The 20,184-nt window shown below is 55.6% G+C and overlaps 2 protein-coding genes and 1 non-coding gene across 3 annotated transcripts in view; all 3 read left to right on the forward strand.

The window, feature by feature from the left end:
* The window catches only part of LOC116945818 (uncharacterized), a 46,561-nt gene extending 41,408 nt beyond the window's left edge, over positions 1-5,153 (forward strand). The window contains exon 7 of the mRNA XM_032960384.2: positions 356-5,153. Coding sequence (XP_032816275.2) covers positions 356-934 — 579 coding nt within the window. The 3' untranslated portion in view covers positions 935-5,153. The remainder of the gene's footprint in view (positions 1-355) is intronic.
* Positions 5,154-8,874: 3,721 nt separating this feature from the next.
* PDCD2L (programmed cell death 2 like) lies at positions 8,875-20,184 on the forward strand. Its single transcript, XM_032960382.2, has 8 exons — positions 8,875-9,059; positions 11,199-11,306; positions 12,544-12,710; positions 13,422-13,494; positions 14,441-14,904; positions 15,900-16,034; positions 18,367-18,521; positions 19,627-20,184. Exons 2-8 carry the CDS (start codon positions 11,199-11,201, stop codon positions 19,758-19,760), a joined length of 1,236 nt encoding a protein of 411 aa, XP_032816273.2. The 5' UTR covers positions 8,875-9,059; the 3' UTR covers positions 19,761-20,184.
* On the forward strand, positions 11,646-11,718 carry TRNAR-ACG (transfer RNA arginine (anticodon ACG)). The gene has a single exon. It is a non-coding gene; the product is annotated as a tRNA-Arg (tRNA).

The raw sequence follows: 20,184 nt of genomic DNA on the forward strand, positions 1-20,184 counted from the left end.
ACAACCACTTGTTGTATACTAGGCGAGGCAGTTAACTTTTAAAACAACGGCGCTATGCCTCTATAAATAAAATTCACGCCAACTGCTTGTGCATTCCGAGATTAAGTGGTGAACGGGACACCCACCCTGCAGACGTCTTGGAACGGGAAAGGGTTAACATTTCGTCAGGTAGGTTCAGGGCAGGACGGCGGTGGGGAGGGGTTCTTTGAGCACTTATTTGGCCAGACCACGACGTGGCCTGACCCAAAAATCAAGTAACAATCAAAATATTATTATGATCACGCTGCTGTTGTTGTTGTCGCCTGCTGCCACTGCCTCTGACCGGCCGTCCCACGTGCTCCCACCCCCCGCGCAGGTGTACCGCTTCGAGGGCGGCCCGTCTCAGCCGGCCGCGGGCTCCGCCGCGCCCCTCGAGGCCCTGTGCCGCCTGCCGCTGTGCGCCCACGACCGCCAGCTGCTGCGCTTCTACGCCGAGCAGGGCGAGGCCCCGCTGCGGGCCCTGCGCTCGGCCGCCGAGTCCTTCGCCTCCCGGCTACGCGGCGGCGGCGGCGGCGGCGACGACGACCCGGCGGACGGGCCCGAGCCCGCGGCACTGACGCCGCGGCAGCTGCTCGCCCACGGCCGCGCCGTCGTCCTCGGGGGCCACCGGCTGGCCTTCCTGGCCGACGCGCTGGCGCGCGGAGCCCTTTCCGCCGAGCTCCGCGCCGCCACGGCGGCCCTGGCCGAGGCCGTGAGCGAGCGGCTTCGCGCCGTCGCGGCCTCCAGCAAGGCGGCCGCCCTGCGCTACCCGACGGCGGCGGGGGCCGGCGCGTGGGCGCTGCGGCGCGAGACGGAGGCCCGCGTGGGCGAGCTGCTGCAGCAGGCGCACGGCTTCCACGAGCTGCTCACGCGCCTCGCCGGCATGGCCACAGCCAGCGGACACTCGGGCCCCTAGGGCCGAGCGGAGGCCTCTGGGGCGACCCCCGCTTCCGGCGTAGAGACCCGGGGCGGGCCTACGCGAGGGTGGAGGGTTTGGGCGTGGAGGGGCCCGGGGTGGCGTCTCGCACCGTGGACACCGGGGGCACGTGGGCCAGCGTGGCGACCAATGGCGGCCCTGCTCCTGCGGAGGAAGCTGGCGTGAAACGGGGCGTCAGGAAGGGGGGAGGCCCGAGGATGCCGTTGGCACAACACTCGTGTGTACAGTGGCCTCGCGTTGGTCACAGCAACAATGGGTGATTGCCTCACTAACCCCGAGTACGATGTTCTCACTGTGGAGTTTCCTGGCAGCATTCACTGATAACCACTGCTGTGCCAACTTCTGTTTGATAAAAACATTTTTTTAAAATAAATTTCCCCAAAATATGGATTAATACCATCTGCTGCTCCCCCTGCCGATTGGGTGACTGGGGATGGCGACTTCCGATCGACCGATCGACGCGCTCTTCCACAAAACCCCATGCCACGGTCATGCACAGGCCGCGTGCTACTTGCTCCCTCCCGGTCAAGGCCCTGCCGACGACGATTGGCCCCAAAATCCCCGCGCGCTTGCCGTGACCTCGGTTCTTACGGTTCCGCATGAACCGAGCGAAGCTCACGGATCCGGTCGCGTTTTTATGCGGGAGCGGTCGAGGACACGTGACACCTCTCCATTGCCTCCCTTGTCGATTAAAAACAACAGCAGTCCCTGGGCATCAGGGAGACCCCACATCTCCCTTCTCGGCGATGTCCCGGGAGAACCACTCTCGTCACTCGAGGCCATGGTTTTGGGCTCACGTCTGTCCATCTTGTCTGTCTTCTTTGTATTGTTTGTTGTGGATTGTTTGCTGTGGAGAGTCCCACGCTCGGCATGCAGGTCTCCTCGCGGCCCTCGGCGCGGGTTGATGCCAAGTGACCGCCGAGTTTGAATCGCGAGAGGCCTGGCGGTTGTGGTTTGGCGGGTGGAGGCAGTGATTCGCGCGGGGCGTCGTGGGGGGGGGGGGATGGTGGGGCCGGTGTCGCCTGTGAAGGGGGCTGACATTCGTCCTTCGCGACAGCTGTCGTGAGCGCGAGGCGCGGTGAACGAGGACCTTTTCCGTCGTCAGCGTCGCGACTGACATTTACACTCCGCGCGTCTCTCTCCATCACCCCCACTCCCCTCACGTCGCCACCGCTCCCACGCCCGGCTCTCCCCTCTCCCTTTCCGGAGTTTTTTTTTGTGTGTAAAGTGGGTTTGGCCGCAGCGACAGACGCAGGAGGATGCGATTGTGTTTGGGTTTCGTGTTCCACCGACGATGTCCGTGCAAAGGGCGGTGGTGGGGGCCCACCGGCGAAAATGCCCCTGGGTGACTTCCCCTCCTCTGTCTAAAGCCCGAAACCTTCGACCCCCCCCCCCCACGTGGGGTAGCGGCTGCACGGGGGTAGGAAAGGTTGGTTGGGTGCGGGGGGTTGGGATGGCATCCGGATATCGGGGGCGTGCGCCGTACTTCACCTTTATCCGTCATCACGCCGGGGAGATAACGTCGCGTCGTCGCCGCCACCACGCCGGAGGACCGGCGGGGTATCGCCGCGCCCGGGAAGGCGGCTTCTCAGGGTGACCCTCCACGTGCTCCCCCCGTGCCCCCTGCTGCTGCTGCTGCTGCTAGCGCCTCGTTGGCTCTGCCACGCGGCGCTTCCCCTTGCCGCCGCTCCGCCTCCGCCCTGGGGATGGGGGGGGGTCGAGAGTCCGGCGACTTTTTTTTTTCAATCACTCGTTGACCACGACGAGGGGCTCCGACCGCCGGGCCGCCTCGCGTCGTCGGCGGTCGTTGTGGATTGAGAGCGGAAGGACACGCGAGAGAATAGCGGGATGGGGTGGGGGGCGGTGGGGGTGTTTCCCTAACGGCGGTTGACTCCTCATCCCCCCCCCACCCCCCCCCCCCCGGTGATTAACGACGTGGGAAGTGGTCATCGTCCTCGCCAGGCCGAGGTCGATCCGCTGCTGGTTGAAGGCTCCTCCTCTCCCCCCCCTCACCCCCCCCCTCACCAGAAGGCCATCGCCATTTCTCTCGCGGCGCCCGCCAAGCTCCAACCTTCGAGCGTCGAGAGCGGTTTGGGGCCTCGCTCGTTGACGATGACGAACAGACGCCTCCGCGTGGTGGCTCGACACACGGCGGCAATGCGAACGCACCAACGACTGAAGAAGTGAATTAAAATTTAAGCGGTGGTGGGGGGGGGGGGGTGGTGCAGCGGGTGGCGAAGTTGGCGGCAGGGTTAGAGTCCAGAGGGCTGGTTGGCTCGTTGGTTGTGTTTAGGTGTAGGGTTTAGCACACGGTTGTCTAGTGTACTACGAGTGCCTGGTTGGCTGGTTTATTCGGGTCACGGCTGGATGTAGCGCTCGTGTCTGGACGACAGCAGCATGCGGCCCTTTTCAAACGTTGGCTACTTTGAGGTTCCCCGCGTTGACCGTGCGCCGTGTGGCCCCGGCCCGCGTGTGCTGGCCGAGGGTCCTTTGGGCAGCTTGGAGAGGGGTGCTTGGGCGAGGTGGGTTGGTGGGGGTGGTGGGTGTCAGGGGCCCACGTGGCTGGGGGTCATCCCGACCTCGTCCTGCTCCTGCTCCTGCTCCTCCCCCGCGCTCGCCCCTTCTCTCGGAATTGTCAGCAGCGTTTCCCTGGCGGTGCGGGAACTGCACGTGGGCCCCCCTCTGGGTTTTTTTTTGTCAACCCTCACGATGATATTCACGCTGCCAAATGAACAATTTAAAGATTTTTTTTTAAATTCTAAGATGTAAGAATGGCCCAAAAACACAAGTTTAATTTGTATCCGTTCTGCCGAAATCCAGGCTCCAAGACCCCCCCCCCCCCCAACTTCACGGTTCAGATTTGTTCCGATCGTCAAGTCGGCGGCGTGAAACCGTTAAGGGCTTCGTTTGTGCTTGAATGTAGGTGATCGCTAAACCCCTTGGGGTCACGAGGACTGACCTGGGATAAGAAAGGGGCCCCGCTTTTAACATCGGTGTGTTCGTCGGGGAACGAGGTCGGAAGGATGGAGCCGGAATGTCACGTGCTGAGGACCCCGAGGGTCCATCGATCTTGAGCGAGGGTGGTAAGGTGATCCTTGTGAGGGGGTCGATTCCAAATAATGAACTCGTACGGACCACTTGAGGCGCGGTGCAAGCGGCCGCGCGCGGCGAGCTCAGGGATGTGGGAGCGCACCTGCGCCGGTTAAAGCCCCGTTTGACAGTTGCAGGGAGCGCGTGTGTGTGTGTGTACGCGAGTGTGTGTGTGTGTGTGCTTGTGGGGAGCGGTGGTGCAGCGGTTAGCGTGTTGCGCTGCGCTACGAACCCGGCAACCCGAGTTCAATTCGCACTCACGGCCAACACCATCCGTGACGATTATGTGAAACCGGTCCTGGGCCTCCCCTAGGTCGACTCGGCCTCAATTGAGTACCTGGTGCGGTGCGTAAACATCGCCACTGGGGAGACGGAGACGGCCGGGCGTGATGCTGGCCAGCCACCACCTCGCGTGCCGCGCCGGCCTTCATAGGTGCTCGCTAACAGCACTTCCCCCAGCAGTGTTAAGACTATACGGGGGATCTTTGTCTGTGTCTGCGTTTGGATTTCACTTCTGGCAGTCTAAGGTGGAAGTGGGCGTTATTTGATCAAAATCGATACTGTTGCTGCCGTTCTTGCAGCCGCAGTATCTTGTGGTGGCTGCTCTTTGATGTGTTTTTTTTTGGGGGGGGGAGGGAGGGACGTGGGGGGCGGATCGTATCCGCGCGTCGTTGGGGTGCGACGGCCGACGTTTCGCGCCACGTGCTGGAGAGAGGTTGTTGTGTTTCGTACTCGTGAGAGTTAGTGGAGACTTGCCACGTGGCGCCCGGGCCTATTCAGTTTGCGGTGTGTTGGAGAGAGAGAGAGAGAGAACGATGAGAGGTCCTGTACATACAGGTATAATTATTTCCATTATTCCACGAGATAAAACATTAATCGGGTGGAGAGGGGTATCTGCACCGCACCCCCTCTACTGTTAGATCACGCATTGCTATTTAGCGGTGGATCACGTGGCCTTGAATTAAAGTTGCTTTTGTAAACACTTCAGCCATGACCTTTGTACAATGGAGTTTTCATATGAAACGATAAAAATAAGTAGACCTTTTTAAACATACAGAAAATGTTACTAACTGGAAATGTGTTCTAATAAAGTTGTATGTTGACTCGTCCTCTGCGTTGTGCTGCCGATTTCATACGGGACGGAGATTGGCACCACCTGCAAAGGTAGCCAAATGAATGCTTCTTCTATTTCAATGTATCACGTGTCGGGGCTTTCGCGACCTATATGATGATTAATAATTGATTTTTGGGTCAGATCCCGTAAGTCAAATTATGGCAAGTACCTGATGATATTGGTTGTAGTTACCAGGGAGACGTCCGTACCCTATTTGTTAAATCAACTAAAACTGCTAAACGATTTTAATTTTAATAGGTAAGGTCCAATGAGCTATATAGCTCTTTTTCAGAAGCGATCTGGCCACAAATGATAGCTCAACGAAGTGGCTTATCACGTGCAAATTAAAGCAGCCAAATACTCTATAAGCATATTGATTATAAATGTGGAGGGAAAAACCGGAGGACCCGGAGAAAAATCCGCACCACCACGGGGAGAGAGAAACGCAAACTCCAAATATAGAGCAGGAGTCAGAGTCTGGATCGAACCCACGACCTGTATACCGGGCGAGGTAGTTAACATCTCACCACCGTGGAGCCCACAGTGGTGTGGTTCGCTTTCCAAACAGCACCACATAGGTGGTGCTGGGTGGTGCTGTTGTAGCAGTAATGCGTTGGCACGTTTATTCACGTGACAACGTCATTCATTGGTTGTGTCGGGTGGAGGAGGGTATATGACACATTTTACTTTCGCGTTCTGACCCAAAATCAATTGCGGACCATGGGCCTTCTATTTACCCAGGAAGGCCTCCCTCAGTCTCAAGACTCAATGTCAGGAGCATCCCGCCACATTAGGAAGTTTTGCCAGTTCCATGTAATGAGCGTTTGGCTTCTTGTGGCAATGCCACATTTCCATGGCGGGGTATAAACTTATTAAGTGCAGAATATGCTGTGCAGGATAAACCAACAACTGCAGAAACATCGGGCTCTTTTTGGCCATCACATCCCACCCCCTAAATACGAATGACGTACAGTACTTGATTTAACCAAGTGACGGGCATGTGGTTACAACGTTGACAATTCCTCGCAGAGGAGATCTGAGAGCAAAGCTCGTTGGTCATCGCTGTGGAGTCGCTGGGAAGTTTATTTAAAGTCTTACGTTTTTAAACTCGGACGCGAGCTATATTTAAAACTCGCTCATGCTCGGGCGCCGACAAACCGGGCGCTCTGCTGCAGCCGGGAAGGCGGGCAGTGTGCGAGGAACTGGGTCACAACAAACGCGGCTTAAAACATCACACAAACTCTGGTCATCCTCGCAGAAGCAGTGGCTTTTGGCTGGCCATTGAACAAAGACGGCCGCTGTATTCCGTGCTTTCGGATGCGCTTCTGCGGCCGTCTGGAACACTCTTCCCTCTGAGATATTCGGAAGCCACTGGAGCTATGCACTTTAAAATCTAGATTGAAAACTTGTTTTCTTTAGAATTGCTCTGTGTTTAGGTTGTTGCCCTTCCCCTGCACCTCCAAATAGCACGGTTGGCTGCGTACGGTGCGAAAGAAGTTCAGCATGCACACGTGGCACAGAATTCCCTTGGTGTTGTTTTTGTTATTTACCTGTTTTAAAACGGGTCCCTGCAGGGTGGGCTGGTAGGACTAGTCTCTGCGCTGTCTATTGCTGATTTTACACCCAACAGCACGAGATTTCACTTCGTTAAAGTATTGAAAGGGGACGGACGGACGGACACATTAATCTATTGCAGGCTGGTACACTCAGTTTACAACTTCGTTCCTACCAGTATAACTCACTGCCCTAAGGGGCCGTCCATAAATGACGTTACGCACCTAGGGAGGAGGTCAGACATTTGTGACGTGTGACGAGGGGGGGGGGGGAGAAATGTGACGTCACATCAAAATGCGCAACTTTAAATAAATATAGACAACACGTTCTACTTAATTAGACTTTTTTCATGTTTTCTCCTACAACATCAGAGTGCAGCGCCACATTAAATACACACTACAATGACAATAGTAATAGGTTTTACCCTTTTAACTGGCACAAAAACTGACACCTTTATTCAAGGCATCATGTTTGCAATAACCACAACACAAGCAGTCAAAATGCAAACAAAAGAGACAACTCTGATAATGATATGCACTGTCCTTTAATTTGATTGGTCCACACCCGAGACGGCTTTTCTTAGAGCCTAATCTCCACTGGTGTTGGACCAGAAGACGCCAAAAGGCGTACAACTCAAAAACAGCGCACTATCAGAGTATTGAGGGCTCGGGGTGAGCATTTACAGGCTCTAAGAAAAGCCGTCTCGGTGGGGACCAATCAAATTCAAGGACAGTGCATATTATTATCAGAGTTGTCTCTTTTGTTTGCATTTTGACTGCTTGTGTTGTGGTTATTGCAAACATGATGCCTTGAATAAAGGTGTCAGTTTTTGTGCCAGTTAAAAGGGTAAAACCTATTACTATATCTTGTTGCTGGCAAAGGAGGTCTCATAATACAATGATAATAGTTTAAAGCGATTTGAAGCATGTTTTATACGTACTTTTTTTTGGGGGGGGGGCAGAGCTTTGTGACGTCATATTTGAGGGGGATCTGACTTTTTGTGACGCCGTGTGACGAGGGGGGAGGGGTTAAAAATCGTTCAAAATCGCGTGACGTCATTTATGGACGGCTCCTAACTACTGCAGTGGTCCAGCAGTTGCTTCCAATGGTCGAGGTCTTATCTAAGGGTCAGCTGCAGAGGTTTTGTCTCGACACGCAGCCTTTGAGGAAGTGGCAGGAAACTATTAACCAAGATAAGTATTATTTAATTTATTATAAGGCCTGCTATTGCCGCTACACAAGCTCATTGAGTAAACCGTTCTCAAAATGTAGACTCACTCGAGCCTGCGTGACAGTCCAATGTGTCTGGGCCTCATTTGCTGGGATCTCCCAATCGGTTTCTTGGGTTTCCCCCAACGTTTTTCAGAGTCGGGTCTCTGATTTGATCCCACTCGAGCTGTCTGTCACTCAAATCCACTCGCCACCAGCCCAAAGATGCCAAGTCTCTCTGGAAAAGAAAAGTGGCACTGCCTTTAAAAACACAAGGCCAAGTCCATGTCCGGAGGAAGGGGCGGGGTCTAAAGAAAAAGGGGCGGGGTCTAAAGAAAAAGGGGCAGGGCCTAAAGAGGAAGAGGCAGGGTCTAAAGAGGAAGGGGCGGGGTCCAAAGAGGAAGGGGCGGGGTCCAAAGAGGAAGCACAGATAAAGAGACCTCGAATTAAAACGAGGTGAAAAAAAACCTCACAAACCGGCAACTCTCAGAAATGTATTCCGCCTATGATGACACAGGCCAGTAGTTAAACTATAATCAACCAGGAGAGACACAAGTGTGAGATGGAGAGGCCAGGGCAGGAAAAGGGAACCCATGTGTAGTGATGTAAAATGAATCACTGCGGTGTGTAGTGCTGAGTGCAGTATAACAAGGAAATATGGGGACAGATAGCACAACGTGCAGTACCCTAGTGGGTCACTGGGGGCGTGGTACCGGGTGCTAGCAGAAAGAGGCAAAGGAGCACTACCCGACAGAATAGGGAATAGCAGCCACTCCGTCAGCGCAGTGAGTAATTGCCGCATAATTGTTCACGAGGGAAGGTGGTGAGGGCTGCTAGCGGAGGGGGGATGTTAGGACGATTCACCGCGGCTCCGGGTGAAGCGCGTGATGGGCCGGGGTGAGGGGTGGGGGGAGCAGGTGACCGAGGGGACAACGGCTAGTGTAGCCGAGAAGCTTCTGGAGAGCCCCAGAGGGGGGCGTGGCTCAGGGCAGAGCCGGGCAGGAAGCACGTGAGAGGTTGTCGGGAACCTTCGGGAACGTTCGAGGAGGGGGGCGCGGCCGAGGGTGGAGCCAGGTCGCATATCGGGGCTGTCCGTGGGTGAAGTGGAACCGAGGTGCTCCGTCTTCGACACCGTGGGTGAGACAGCACGTGACTGCTCTGACCCGACTGTAGTTATCCCGTACAGGAAAGAGATCGGAGTAATATAGACCCGTGGGTAACGAGAGTGAGAGGCAGGCGTATTAGTCCCGTGTATAATGGTGCCGTGTAAAGTGTAGAATAAACGTTGTTGCCTCCCAATAGTGTCTCTGAAATGATTCGCTGCACATGTAGTCCTGGTCTCCGGCCAAACTTGAGCAATGGGTGTCATCCTCGATACATACATCATTAGCTCTCAAGCCACAACAGCGTCAAGTTCTCAATACCAATACAATTACAACCAGGCTTGAGCGGAGCCGTGAGACGAGGGGTCATGGGTGGAAGCTGGCGACCTCCGTTGGTTTCCCGGTCCCCTGACCGAACGTGCACCCAAGCTTGCACGGTACCTCGCTAGGCCTACTTGGGAACCACCACCACCAATGTGAACACATTTAAGACCGTGGAATGGGCGTGGGGGCCGAGGAGGGATCCCGTAGGTAGTCCTCCCCGTCCTAACCTCGGTGTCCACCCCTACTCAGGACCTCGCTGGATTCTCGACCAGGACACATCACAGTCGCCACCACCACCAAGCGCCACCGTGGCCAGATTTTCACTACCTCGCCTGGTGTATAAGAGATTGTGACGTTCAATCCGGACCCTGACGCCTGTATATTTGGAGTGTGTCTCTCTCCCTGTGGTCGTGTTAAGTTTTATCCGGGTCCTCCCGGTCTTCCGCCCACAATTTAGAATCAAGGCCACGCGTTTCGAGTATTTGGCTGCTATAAATGTGCACACGATGGTAAGCCACTTCGTTGAGCTATCACTTGTGGCCAGGCCGCTTCTGAAAAATAGCTACATAGCTCAGTGGGCCTTACCTGGTAAAATTAAAAGTCAATGAAATAAAACAATAGGGAACACACGTTTGTTTAAGATTCCTGCTAGCCTCAAAAATACACAAATTGAAGTCGGCCTTCGTCAACTCCACACAGGCAGGCGTGAGCCGTCTGTGGAACTACACGTGTGTGGGGGGGGGGGCGTGTGGGGGGGGGAGGGGCGTGTGGGGGGGGCGTGTGTGGGGGGGCGTGTGTGTGGGGGGGGCGTGTGGGGGGGGGCGTGTGTGGGGGGGGGCGTGTGTGGGGGGCGTGTGTGTGGGGGGGGGGCGTGTGTGGGGGAGGGGCGTGTGTGGGGGGGCGTGTGTGTGGGGGGGCGTGTGTGTGGGGGGGGCGTGTGTGGGGGGGGGGCGTGTGTGGGGGGGTGTGTGTGTGTGGGGGGGGCGTGTGTGTGTGGGGGGGGCGTGTGTGTGGGGGGGGGGCGTGTGTGGGGGAGGGGCGTGTGGGGGGGGCGTGTGGGGGGGTGTGTGGGGGGGGGCGTGTGTGGGGGGGGCGTGTGGGGGGGGGCGTGTGTGTGGGGGCGTGTGTGGGGGGGCGTGTGTGGGGGGGGCGTGTGGGGGGGTGTGTGGGGGGGGCGTGTGTGGGGGGGGGCGTGTGGGGGGCGTGTGGGGGGTGTGTGGGGGGGCGTGTGTGGGGGGGGGGCGTGTGTGGGGGGCGTGTGTGGGGGGGGCGTGTGGGGGGAGGGGGCGTGTGTGGAGGGGGGGGCGTGTGTGTGGGGGGGGGGTGTGTGAAGAGCTTTATAGCTAATTGGATTTCTCCAGCGGAATAAACATTGTGATGTCCACGAGGGCCGACACGGTGGGCACCCAGGTGGAGAGGCGAGGCCGAGCCACGTGGCCGTGTAGCGAGGGAGGGGTGGTGCTGGTGCCCCCCCCCCACCCCGGGTGTGTGTGTGTGGGTGGGTGAAGAAGAGCTTTATAGCTCATCGGATTTCTCGAGTATATTCACTATTCTGATTCCCACGAGAGCCGGCACGTTGACAGCGCGCGAGTGAGACGGTGGGCCCGGGGAGGAGAGGCGAGGTCGAGACACGTGGCCGGGAAGCGAGCGAGGTTGTGCTGCTGCTGCTGCGGCGTGCTGGTACTGGTGGTGGTGGTGATCGCGACTCAAAACCTCGGCAGCGGCCGGCCTTGCTGAGGAACGTCGTCGTCGTGAGGGCCGACTTAGACACCAAGGCGTGAGGGAGAGAGAAGCAGCTCCGTCGTCAGAGGGGGGTCCCCGGGTCTTCTTGTGCCCCCCCCCCCCCCAGATGGCCGCTCGCCCAGGCGAGGCCTCTGTGCTGCTCGGGCTCTTGGACGGGCCCGTGCCGCCTCGCTCGGCCACCTCATGGAGCTGCAACAAGATTGGCGGCGAGCCGGTGAGGGAGAGTTTGTAATCGTCGCCTTTGTGAATGTTTAATTTAATGTCCTGTGTATTTAGTTATTATTTTTTTTTATCGCGAGTAGAGACGACTGAGAGTGAGAGAGACGGGCATGCGGTAAGGGGGGTCGAGTTGTAGGCCGCGAGGCTCTTGCGTTGCCACGGGGAAACGCGCTCGTCGTGCGGGCCTCGCGGTTGGTCCACTGCTGCAGGACCTCAGGAGTTTAGTTAAAATGTTCGTGTTGTTAAATGTACAATTCAAATAGGATCGATTATAAAATATGATGCCGCAGGCGCGAGAGTTAAGTTGGCCTTTGAGGAATGTGGATGCGGCTCGGGGCCAGTGGCGCAATGGATAACGCGTCTGACTACGGATCAGAAGATTGTAGGTTCGACTCCTGCCTGGCTCGGTATTATTTTTACATGTTTTTTTTTTAAATGTGTGTTTAAAAAAAATATATTTTAAAAGCATCGTCGTTATTAACATTTATTACGCAGCATCATAGTACGACGTCATTGCGTGAAAATGCGCCCCGCGATTTATTCCGTTACCGTTTGCATGAAGTTTAAAGTTTGGGTTCACGATGTGTCGAGTCGCACGCGGCGGCCCGCAGCGCGCCCTGCTGGCCCTGGGGTCGAATTGCAAAGAACGGAGCGCCTGGGAAGTTGACGATTTTAAAACCGTGATTTTGGTGTTGCTGCTGCTCCTGCTTCGTTGGCAGTGATGCACAAACACCACCACCACCACCAACAACAACAACACAAAGCAACACGTCGGTCAATACAACTTCTAATTTCGTACGGCTGCTGATGTGGATGCAGGGCAACAACTTACAATTGATACCCTTTTAACTGGCACAAAAACTGACACCTTTATTCAAGGCATCATGTTTGCAATGACCACAACACAAGCAGTCAAAATGCAAACAAAAAAGAAGACAACTCTGATAATAATAATATGCACTGTCCTTGAATTTGATTGGTCCACACCCGAGACGGCTTTCTTTAGAGCCTAGTCTCCACTGGTGTTGGACCAGAAGACGCCAAAAGGCGTACAACTCAATGGTTAGCCAAAAGCCGCTGCAAGGATGGCCGGAGTTCGCATGATGGTTTATGCTCCTTAACTAGACCTGCAAGGTATTGATTGTGGTTCATCTGTGGCAGGCACTTTGTGTGTAAAGAGTGCCACCTTTGATACAATTCCGGACCCCTCGCCCCGGTTGCTCGCTCTGCAGGACTGCGTGCCCGGCGTGCCGCTGGTGGGACGCACGGCCTGCGGGGCATGCGGCTCTGCACAGACACTGGTGGCGCAGCTGTACTGCCCGTTGGAGGGCTCGCCGTACCACCGCGCCCTGCACCTCCTCGCGTGCCCACGCGCCACGTGCTCCACATCGGCTCGAGGGTGAGGCTGCCCGCTGCTCGGGTCCCGCGTCGGTTGCGCGGACGTCAAAGGTGCCCGGCAGCCTGTCTTGGACTGTGACTCCCCACCGGCGACGACAATGTGGATTTAGTTTTGTGGTGTCGAAACAAATTATTTGGTGATGCTGTTGCGTCTGCGTTGGATCACCAGCGCAAATAGCACATTCGTCGGTTGCTCCGCGGTGCTGCGCTGTAGAGATGTTAACTCCCATCGCCTGGTATGCAGGAGGTCATGGGTTCCATCCCGACCCTGACGCCTGCTGCTGTATATTTGGAGTTTGCGTATTCTCCCCTGTGGTGCCGTGGATTTTTCTCCGGGTCCTCCGTTTTTTTTCCTCAACATCTAGAATTGGCATGCGTTTTGAGTGTTTGGCCGCTGTAAATTTCCAAGCGATAAGCCATTTCATTGAGCTAATCATTGGTGGCCAGGTTGCTACTGAAAAATAGCTACGTAGCTCAGTGGGCCTTACCTCGTAAAATAAAAATTGATTATAGTTTTAGTAGTCTTAAAAGGCATACAATATATAACAGGTGACGTTCGGGGCAATGGTCCTTCACCGTTCAGGGTGTGCCGTGTAGAAGGGCCGTAGCCCCATGTAAGGCTACAAGGGGATTCTTTGTGTCTCTTTGTGTGTCCGTGTCTCGTTGTGTGTCCGTGTCTCGTTGTGTGTCCGTGCCTCTGTTCTGTTTTCAGCTGGCGAGCGTTACGTTCTCAGTACTTGGAGCCTGCGCGCGCGGTGCCTGCCCCTGCACCCACACCCCCACAGGTGAGACGCGCGTGCTGAACTCATTTAATTTGTTACGTTCCTGAGTCAAGCTGGCCGTGATAAACTCATTTCATGTCGACGGGTCGTTTTCCTGCAACATTACCGCACTCGGCGCTGCTAACCCTCTGCCTTTCAAGCCACGATATTGTCACGTCAGACTCCTCAAGACTCTGTGAGCCCCAGGCAATAACGTTGAAAACTCAGAATCCCAAAGGGGGTTTAGCGTGGCTGTGTGAGTTTCTCGCAATAAAAGTGAACCAGAAGAATCTTAAATGTATCTTTAACATTATCTTCTTCTGACGCTCCTTGCTTATTGCCTGGCTGCTGATGAGGCAGTGTGTGCCAAAACCAGTCCAGAGTTTGCTTGTCTTGAAACGCTACTGAAATTGTGCACTCCCAGAAGGCTGTGCGGCTGGTGTGTGGTGTAGGAAATACTTTAAAAACATGTACATGGAAAGACGTGCATACGAATGAGACGTTGCCTATTTTTTTATTCGTTTTCTTGACAATGACGCTGATGAACATTTTGAGTTGTGCATTATTGCAACATTTGGCTTGTGTTTATATGTTGTATATGTGCAGTGGCTGCTCATGTCTACATCCTCGTGTATTTGTTGGTGGAGCAGTGACGCAGTGTTAGTGTACTATGCTGTGAGTATATCCGGCTGAGTTTGATTCCCAACTTCGGATAACATCAGTGGCGAGTAATATCTGAACCGGTCCTGATCCATCTCTCGCCCCTCCCCGCCCCCCCACTCCGACCCACACTGAACAACCGTGTTGAAGTATGGTCAAGCATCCCCCATGATCTGACGCGGTGTGTGGAGGCGGTCACCCAGCAGCGGGTTGCGAAAGCGGGGCACATTGCACTACGCACGCGTACACCGTGAGCGTCGGTCTTGGCGCACGCTCCGGTCTAAGCGCCGCACGCGCAACCGTTCCACAGGTGGAGCCTCTGATGTCCACCAAGGACTGGTGCGATGGGGCGGACGACTGGGGCGATGACGTCGATGGGGGCGCAGGGGACGCGCCCGCGCAAGCCGTCCCTCTGCCGGACTCCACGGCTCGCGTCCCCCAGCTCCCCCCCCACCCATCGCCGTCACCGAACCCCGCCATGGAGCTGTGCCCCGGTATGGACGGGCTGTCGCTGGGCGGCGGGCGCGCAATAGCGGCGGCGGCGGCGGCGGCGGCGGCATCGGCGGCAATGCCGAGACCGCAGGAAAGCGGCGAGCCAGCGCCTCGGCTGCTGGCGTACTTCCTGAACGCGGTGAGCGAGGAGGACTGCGCGGAGGAGGAGGGGGGGGAGGAGGCCGAGCTAACGCAGCACGCTCGCGCGCTGCTCTCCGAGTACCAGCGCCGGGAGGGCGGCGCCGATGGGCTGGTGGCGGCTCAGCAGCAGCCGTGGCAAGGGTGAGTGGATCTCCGAAGCGTCGTCGGGTGTGACACGCCGCTGACTGTGGTTCACGGCGGTGAGAGAGTGGTTGGCGTCCATCCGCCCCGGTGATTACCGCGTCGATCTCCGATGCCGGGAAGCACTTGTTGATGCTCACGCGGTGAGTGTGTGAATGAGTGTTTTGCGAGCGTTGCAGACGATCGTCGGTGCTGAGCCTGCGGACAGTGGCGGTAATACACATCCGAAGGCCTGTGTTCAACTGCTGGCCGTGTGCGATTCGCTCCGCTCGCGATTCGATTAATGGTCTCACGATTCGGAGTCGTGATTCAGAGCATCGATCAATGCCATACTTCAGAATCTTTATTTAGGCTGGAGGAATCTGATGAGCTATGAAGCTATTTTTCACAGATGTCCTGTATGGTCAGATCACGAAGTTACAACGGCAATCAGAAAGCTGCATTATGGCGATTGTAGCGCATCTTAAGTGAATGCAGGTGTCCCTGGAATCTTTCTGACATACCACATTTAGGAATAAAAACAATAATCGACTCTCACATGCGTGATTGGAATCTAAACGCAATATGCGCACCACACACAAAGATAAAGATCGCCCCCCCCCCCAGTGTGGCCTACATAGGCTGTTGGGGAGCGTAGTCCTAGTGAGCACCACATGCACACGGACAAAGATCCCCCGTATAGCCTTAACAGACTATTGGGGTAATTGCTGTTAGCGAGCACCAATGAAGTGAGTGGCCAGCACCACGCCTGGCCGCTTCTGTCTCCCCAGTGGCGATGTTCAGACATTTGAGGCTGAGTCGACCTTAGGGGAGGCCCAGAATCTATTCAGAAAATCGTCACCGGTGTTGTTCGTGAGCGAGGAACCGAACTCGGGTCGCCGGGTTTCGTAGCGCAAGCGCGCTTACCGCTACACCGCTGCTCCCCCCGCGGATACGCACATGGGGACGCGTGTCGTTTTCACCTCACCACGGGAAAAAAATCACCTCGCACCCAGCAGTGACAGCGGTGGCGGCAGCGGCGGGGTTGGCGGAGCGCGGGAGGAGTACGAGCCGGCGTGCGCACGCCACGGCGACCGGCTCTTCCTCAAATTCATGAAGCGGACGGCGCGGTGCCCTCGCCAGGTGCTGAGGTGAGCGGCCGCCACGGTGACGGGGTCAGCGGGGGGCCTGGTGGGAAGGGGGGCGAGGGGTGGAAGGGGGGGGGGGTCAGCCACAAGACCACATGTCGCCAGGAACAATTCTAAATAACGTTTTGTTGTTGTTGTTGCCTCGAACCGAATCATCCGGAATGCGTTCAATTTTGCCGGCGGTCTCGAGAGCTACAGTGAGGGAAAAAAGTATTTGATCCCCTGCTGATTTTGTACGTTTGCCCACCGACAAAGAAATGATCAGTCTATAATTTTAATGGTAGGTTTATTTGAACAGTGAGAGACAGAATAACAACAAACAAAATCCAGAAAAACGCATTTCAAAAATATTATCAATTGATTTGCATTTGATTGAGGGAAATAAGTATTTGACCCCTCTGCAAAACATGACTAAGTACTTGGTGGCAAAACCCTTGTTGGCAATCACAGAGGTCAGACGTTTCTTGTAGTTGGCCACCAGGTTTGCACACATCTCAGGAGGGATTTTGTCCCACTCCTCTTTGCAGATCTTCTCCAAGTCATTAAAGTTTGCGAGGCTGACGTTTGGCAACTCGAACCTTCAGCTCCCTCCACAGATTTTCTATGGGATTAAGGTCTGGAGACTGGCTAGGGCACTCCAGGACCTTAATGTACTTCTTCTTGAGCCACTCCTTTGTTGCCTTGGCCGTGTGTTTTGGGTCATTGTCATGCTGGAATACCCATCCACGACCCATTTTCAATGCCCTGGCTGAGGGAAGGAGGTTCTCACCCAAGATTTGATGGTACATGGCTCCGTCCATCGTCCCTTTGATGTGGTGAAGTTGTCCTGTCCCCTTAGCAGAAAAACACCCCCAAAGCATAATGTTTCCACCTCCATGTTTGACGGTGGGGATGGTGTTCTTGGGGTTATAGGCAGCATTTCTCCTCCTCCAAACACGGCGAGTTGAGTTGATGCCAAAGAGCTCCATTTTGGTCTCATCTGACCACAACACTTTCACTCAGTTGTCCTCTGAATCATTCAGATGTTCATTGGCAAACTTAAGACGGGCATGTATATGTGCTTTCTTGAGCAGGGGGACCTTGCGGGCACTGCAGGATTTCAGTCCTTCACGGCGTAGTGTGTTACCAATTGTTTTCTTGGTGACTATGATCCCAGCTGCTTTGAGATCATTGACAAGATCCTCCCGTGTAGTTCTGGGCTGATTCTTCACCGTTCTCATGATCATTGCAACTCCACGAGGTGAGGTCTTGCATGGAGCTCCAGGCCGAGGGAGATTGACAGTTCTTTTGTTTCTTCCATTTGCGAATAATCACACCAACTGTTGTCACCTTCTCACCAAGCTACTTGGCAATAGTCTTGTAGCCCATTCCAGCCTTGTGTTGGTCTACAATCTTGTCCCTGACATCCTTGGAGAGCTCTTTGGTCTTGGCCATGGTGAAGAGTTTGGAATCTGATTGATTGCTTGCTTCTGTGGACAGGTGTCTTTTATACAGGTAACGAGCTGAGATTAGGAGCACACTCTTAAAGGGAGTGCTACTAATCTCAGCTTGTTACCTGTATAAAAGACACCTGGGAGCCAGAAATCTTTCTGATTGAGAGGGGGTCAAATACTTATTTCCCTCATTAAAAGGCAAATCAATTTATAACATTTCTTACATGCGTTTTTCTGGATTTTTGTTGTTATTCTGTCTCTCACTGTTCAAATAAACCTACCATTAAAATTATAGACTGATCATTTCTTTGTCAGTGGGCAAACGTACAAAATCATCAGAGGATCAAATACTTTTTTCCCTCACTGTAAGCACCTCCGATTAGCACGGGTGGCTACGTACGGTTCAAAAGAAGTTCAACATACAAACATAGACTCGTACAAAAATCCATAGACTCGCACAGAGACCGATAGACTCACACAGAGACCCATGGACTCACACAGAGACCCATAGACTCACACAGAGACCCATAGACTCACACAGAGACCCATAGACTCACACAGAGACCCATAGACTCACACAGAGACCCATAGACTCACACAGAGACCCATAGACTCACACAGAGACTCATAGACTCACACAGAGACCCCCGCACCTCCGATTAGCACGGTTGATTACGTACGGTTCAAAAGAAGTTCAACTTACGTACATGCAGGGGGTGATCCCGGTTTGTTATTGGGTCGGAAACTGCCTGGGAGTAGCAGGGGTTCTAGCCTTGGGGCTGCGAGGTGGCAAGCAGACGGCAGCGTGGGTTTATGCGAGCGAGCGACGAGTCGTGCGAGTCACGTGTGTCTTCCTCTGCCGCCCGCCCCCACCCACCACTCCCCACCCCCGACGTGCGCAGGTATTCGTGGGGGGGAGAGCCCCTGTACGTGAGCGCCCCCGACCCCCACCTGACCGCGCCCCCAACGCCGTGCCCGCTCTGCGGTGCCCCCCGCGTCTTCGAGATGCAGCTGATGCCCGCGCTCGTGTGGCAGCTAAGGGGGGCCGAGGGGACAGGTGAGGGTGGCAGTGGTTGGGGGGGGGGTTGACGGGGCGCGGCCTGTGTGGACACAATGATGTTTACCACGGCTGGGGATGGAACCCGGGTCGTCATTGGGTCTGTAGGGCCGTGCACGAATCACTCTCCACGTTCACATCTCTCGGCAGCCATTCCCTACCTACGACGTCCATTGTAACCATGCAGCCCCGATAATTGCATCTGTCACTCATGGTCTCTGCATTGGGATTTTATTTCTGCTTTCTGTCTCATTTGTGTTCAGTCAGCTTATTTCCATCGCTCTCTGACATACTTGTGAACAACAAGAACCGCCTTTTGCCGCAAAGTGGCGGTGATGTGACCATGGGGCTTGTGCCAGGCTATGTACACTTTGAGGCCGCGTTGACAGGAGGTCATCGGACAGGCCCAGATGCCATGGGTTGACTGACCGAGATCATTGGCAGATGCACCACCAGCTCCCCACTGTCCCAACTTACGTTTTATCTGTCTGGCGCTCCGCTCGTTGTTGTGAGCGTCTCTCCTCCACCCTCTGTTGGTGGAGGGCGACTGCCTGTAACTGCCCAGGAGCGTCCTTCACGAGCTTTCTCCACAGAGGCCGATCTTGACACCACTGGTACCGGCCATCGGCAAGTCCACTCACTTCTAGCCCCTGCCGTGCCTGTTTAGCCCCTTCTATCTGGCCAAACAGAAGCTGCTTGGGCATGCGGTGGCTGGGCATGCAGGCACACACACACAAAAACAAAGATCCCCCGTATAGCCTTAACAAACTGTTGGGGCAAGTGCTGTTAGCGAGCACTTATGAATGCCGGCACGGCACACAAGGAGGTGGGTGGCCAGCACCACGTCCGGCCACCTTTCTCTGCCTAATGGCCATGTTTACACACACCACACCAGGTACTCATTTGAGGCTGAGTCGACCTAGGGGAGGCCAAGAACCGATTCAGATATTCGTAATTTGGTCTTGGCCGTGACCAGGAACCGAACCCCGTATCGCCGGGTTCGTAGCGCAGAGCGCTAACCGCTACACCACCGCTCCACACACCGACACACACGCGCACACCGGTGCTGAAACTCGGCCATCACTCCCCCTGCGTTGCCTCGCAGACTCCGTCCCGGAGTTCGGCTCCGTGCTCGTCTTCACGTGCGCACGCAGCTGCTGGGCCGAGGCCGGTGGGGGCGTCCCCTGTGAGGAGGAGGTGCGGTTTCAGCCGGACCCGGACCAAAGACTCTTTCAGTGACACCGCCACGGCCGCCGGGGGCACGACGAGAGCAACGTCGGGGCAACGACGTTGCCAGCAGCAGCCGCGATTTCCACGAGCGACATTGGAAACGTAGTCGCCGCTGCGTTGCCTCCTCCACCGCCACCACCACCACTACTGCTGTGAGCCACTGTGGAAGCTTTCGTCGTCAGCCCTGCACTGGACCAGCGTGGTGAAGCGTCGTCAATTCCCGCGACCCCGTGCGGTGTGGACAGGCCTGCACCCAGCAGGGTCGTCGCTGCGACGTGATGCGGCGGTGGCCTCGCGTGATGGGGCTCTGCGTTGCGAACGAGCCGCGATTGGTCTGTGGAGCACATGGCCTCGGGCAGTCACGTGACCCCCGACTCTTTCTCTGGATATCGGTCTGTGTCCATGCATTTCTAAATAAAACATTTAACTCGTT

This window comes from Petromyzon marinus, chromosome 25 (assembly GCF_048934315.1).
Source record: "Petromyzon marinus isolate PM22_M1 ecotype Great Lakes invasive population chromosome 25, UKy_Petmar_22M1.pri1.0, whole genome shotgun sequence".
Classification (NCBI taxonomy): Eukaryota; Metazoa; Chordata; class Hyperoartia; order Petromyzontiformes; family Petromyzontidae; genus Petromyzon; species Petromyzon marinus.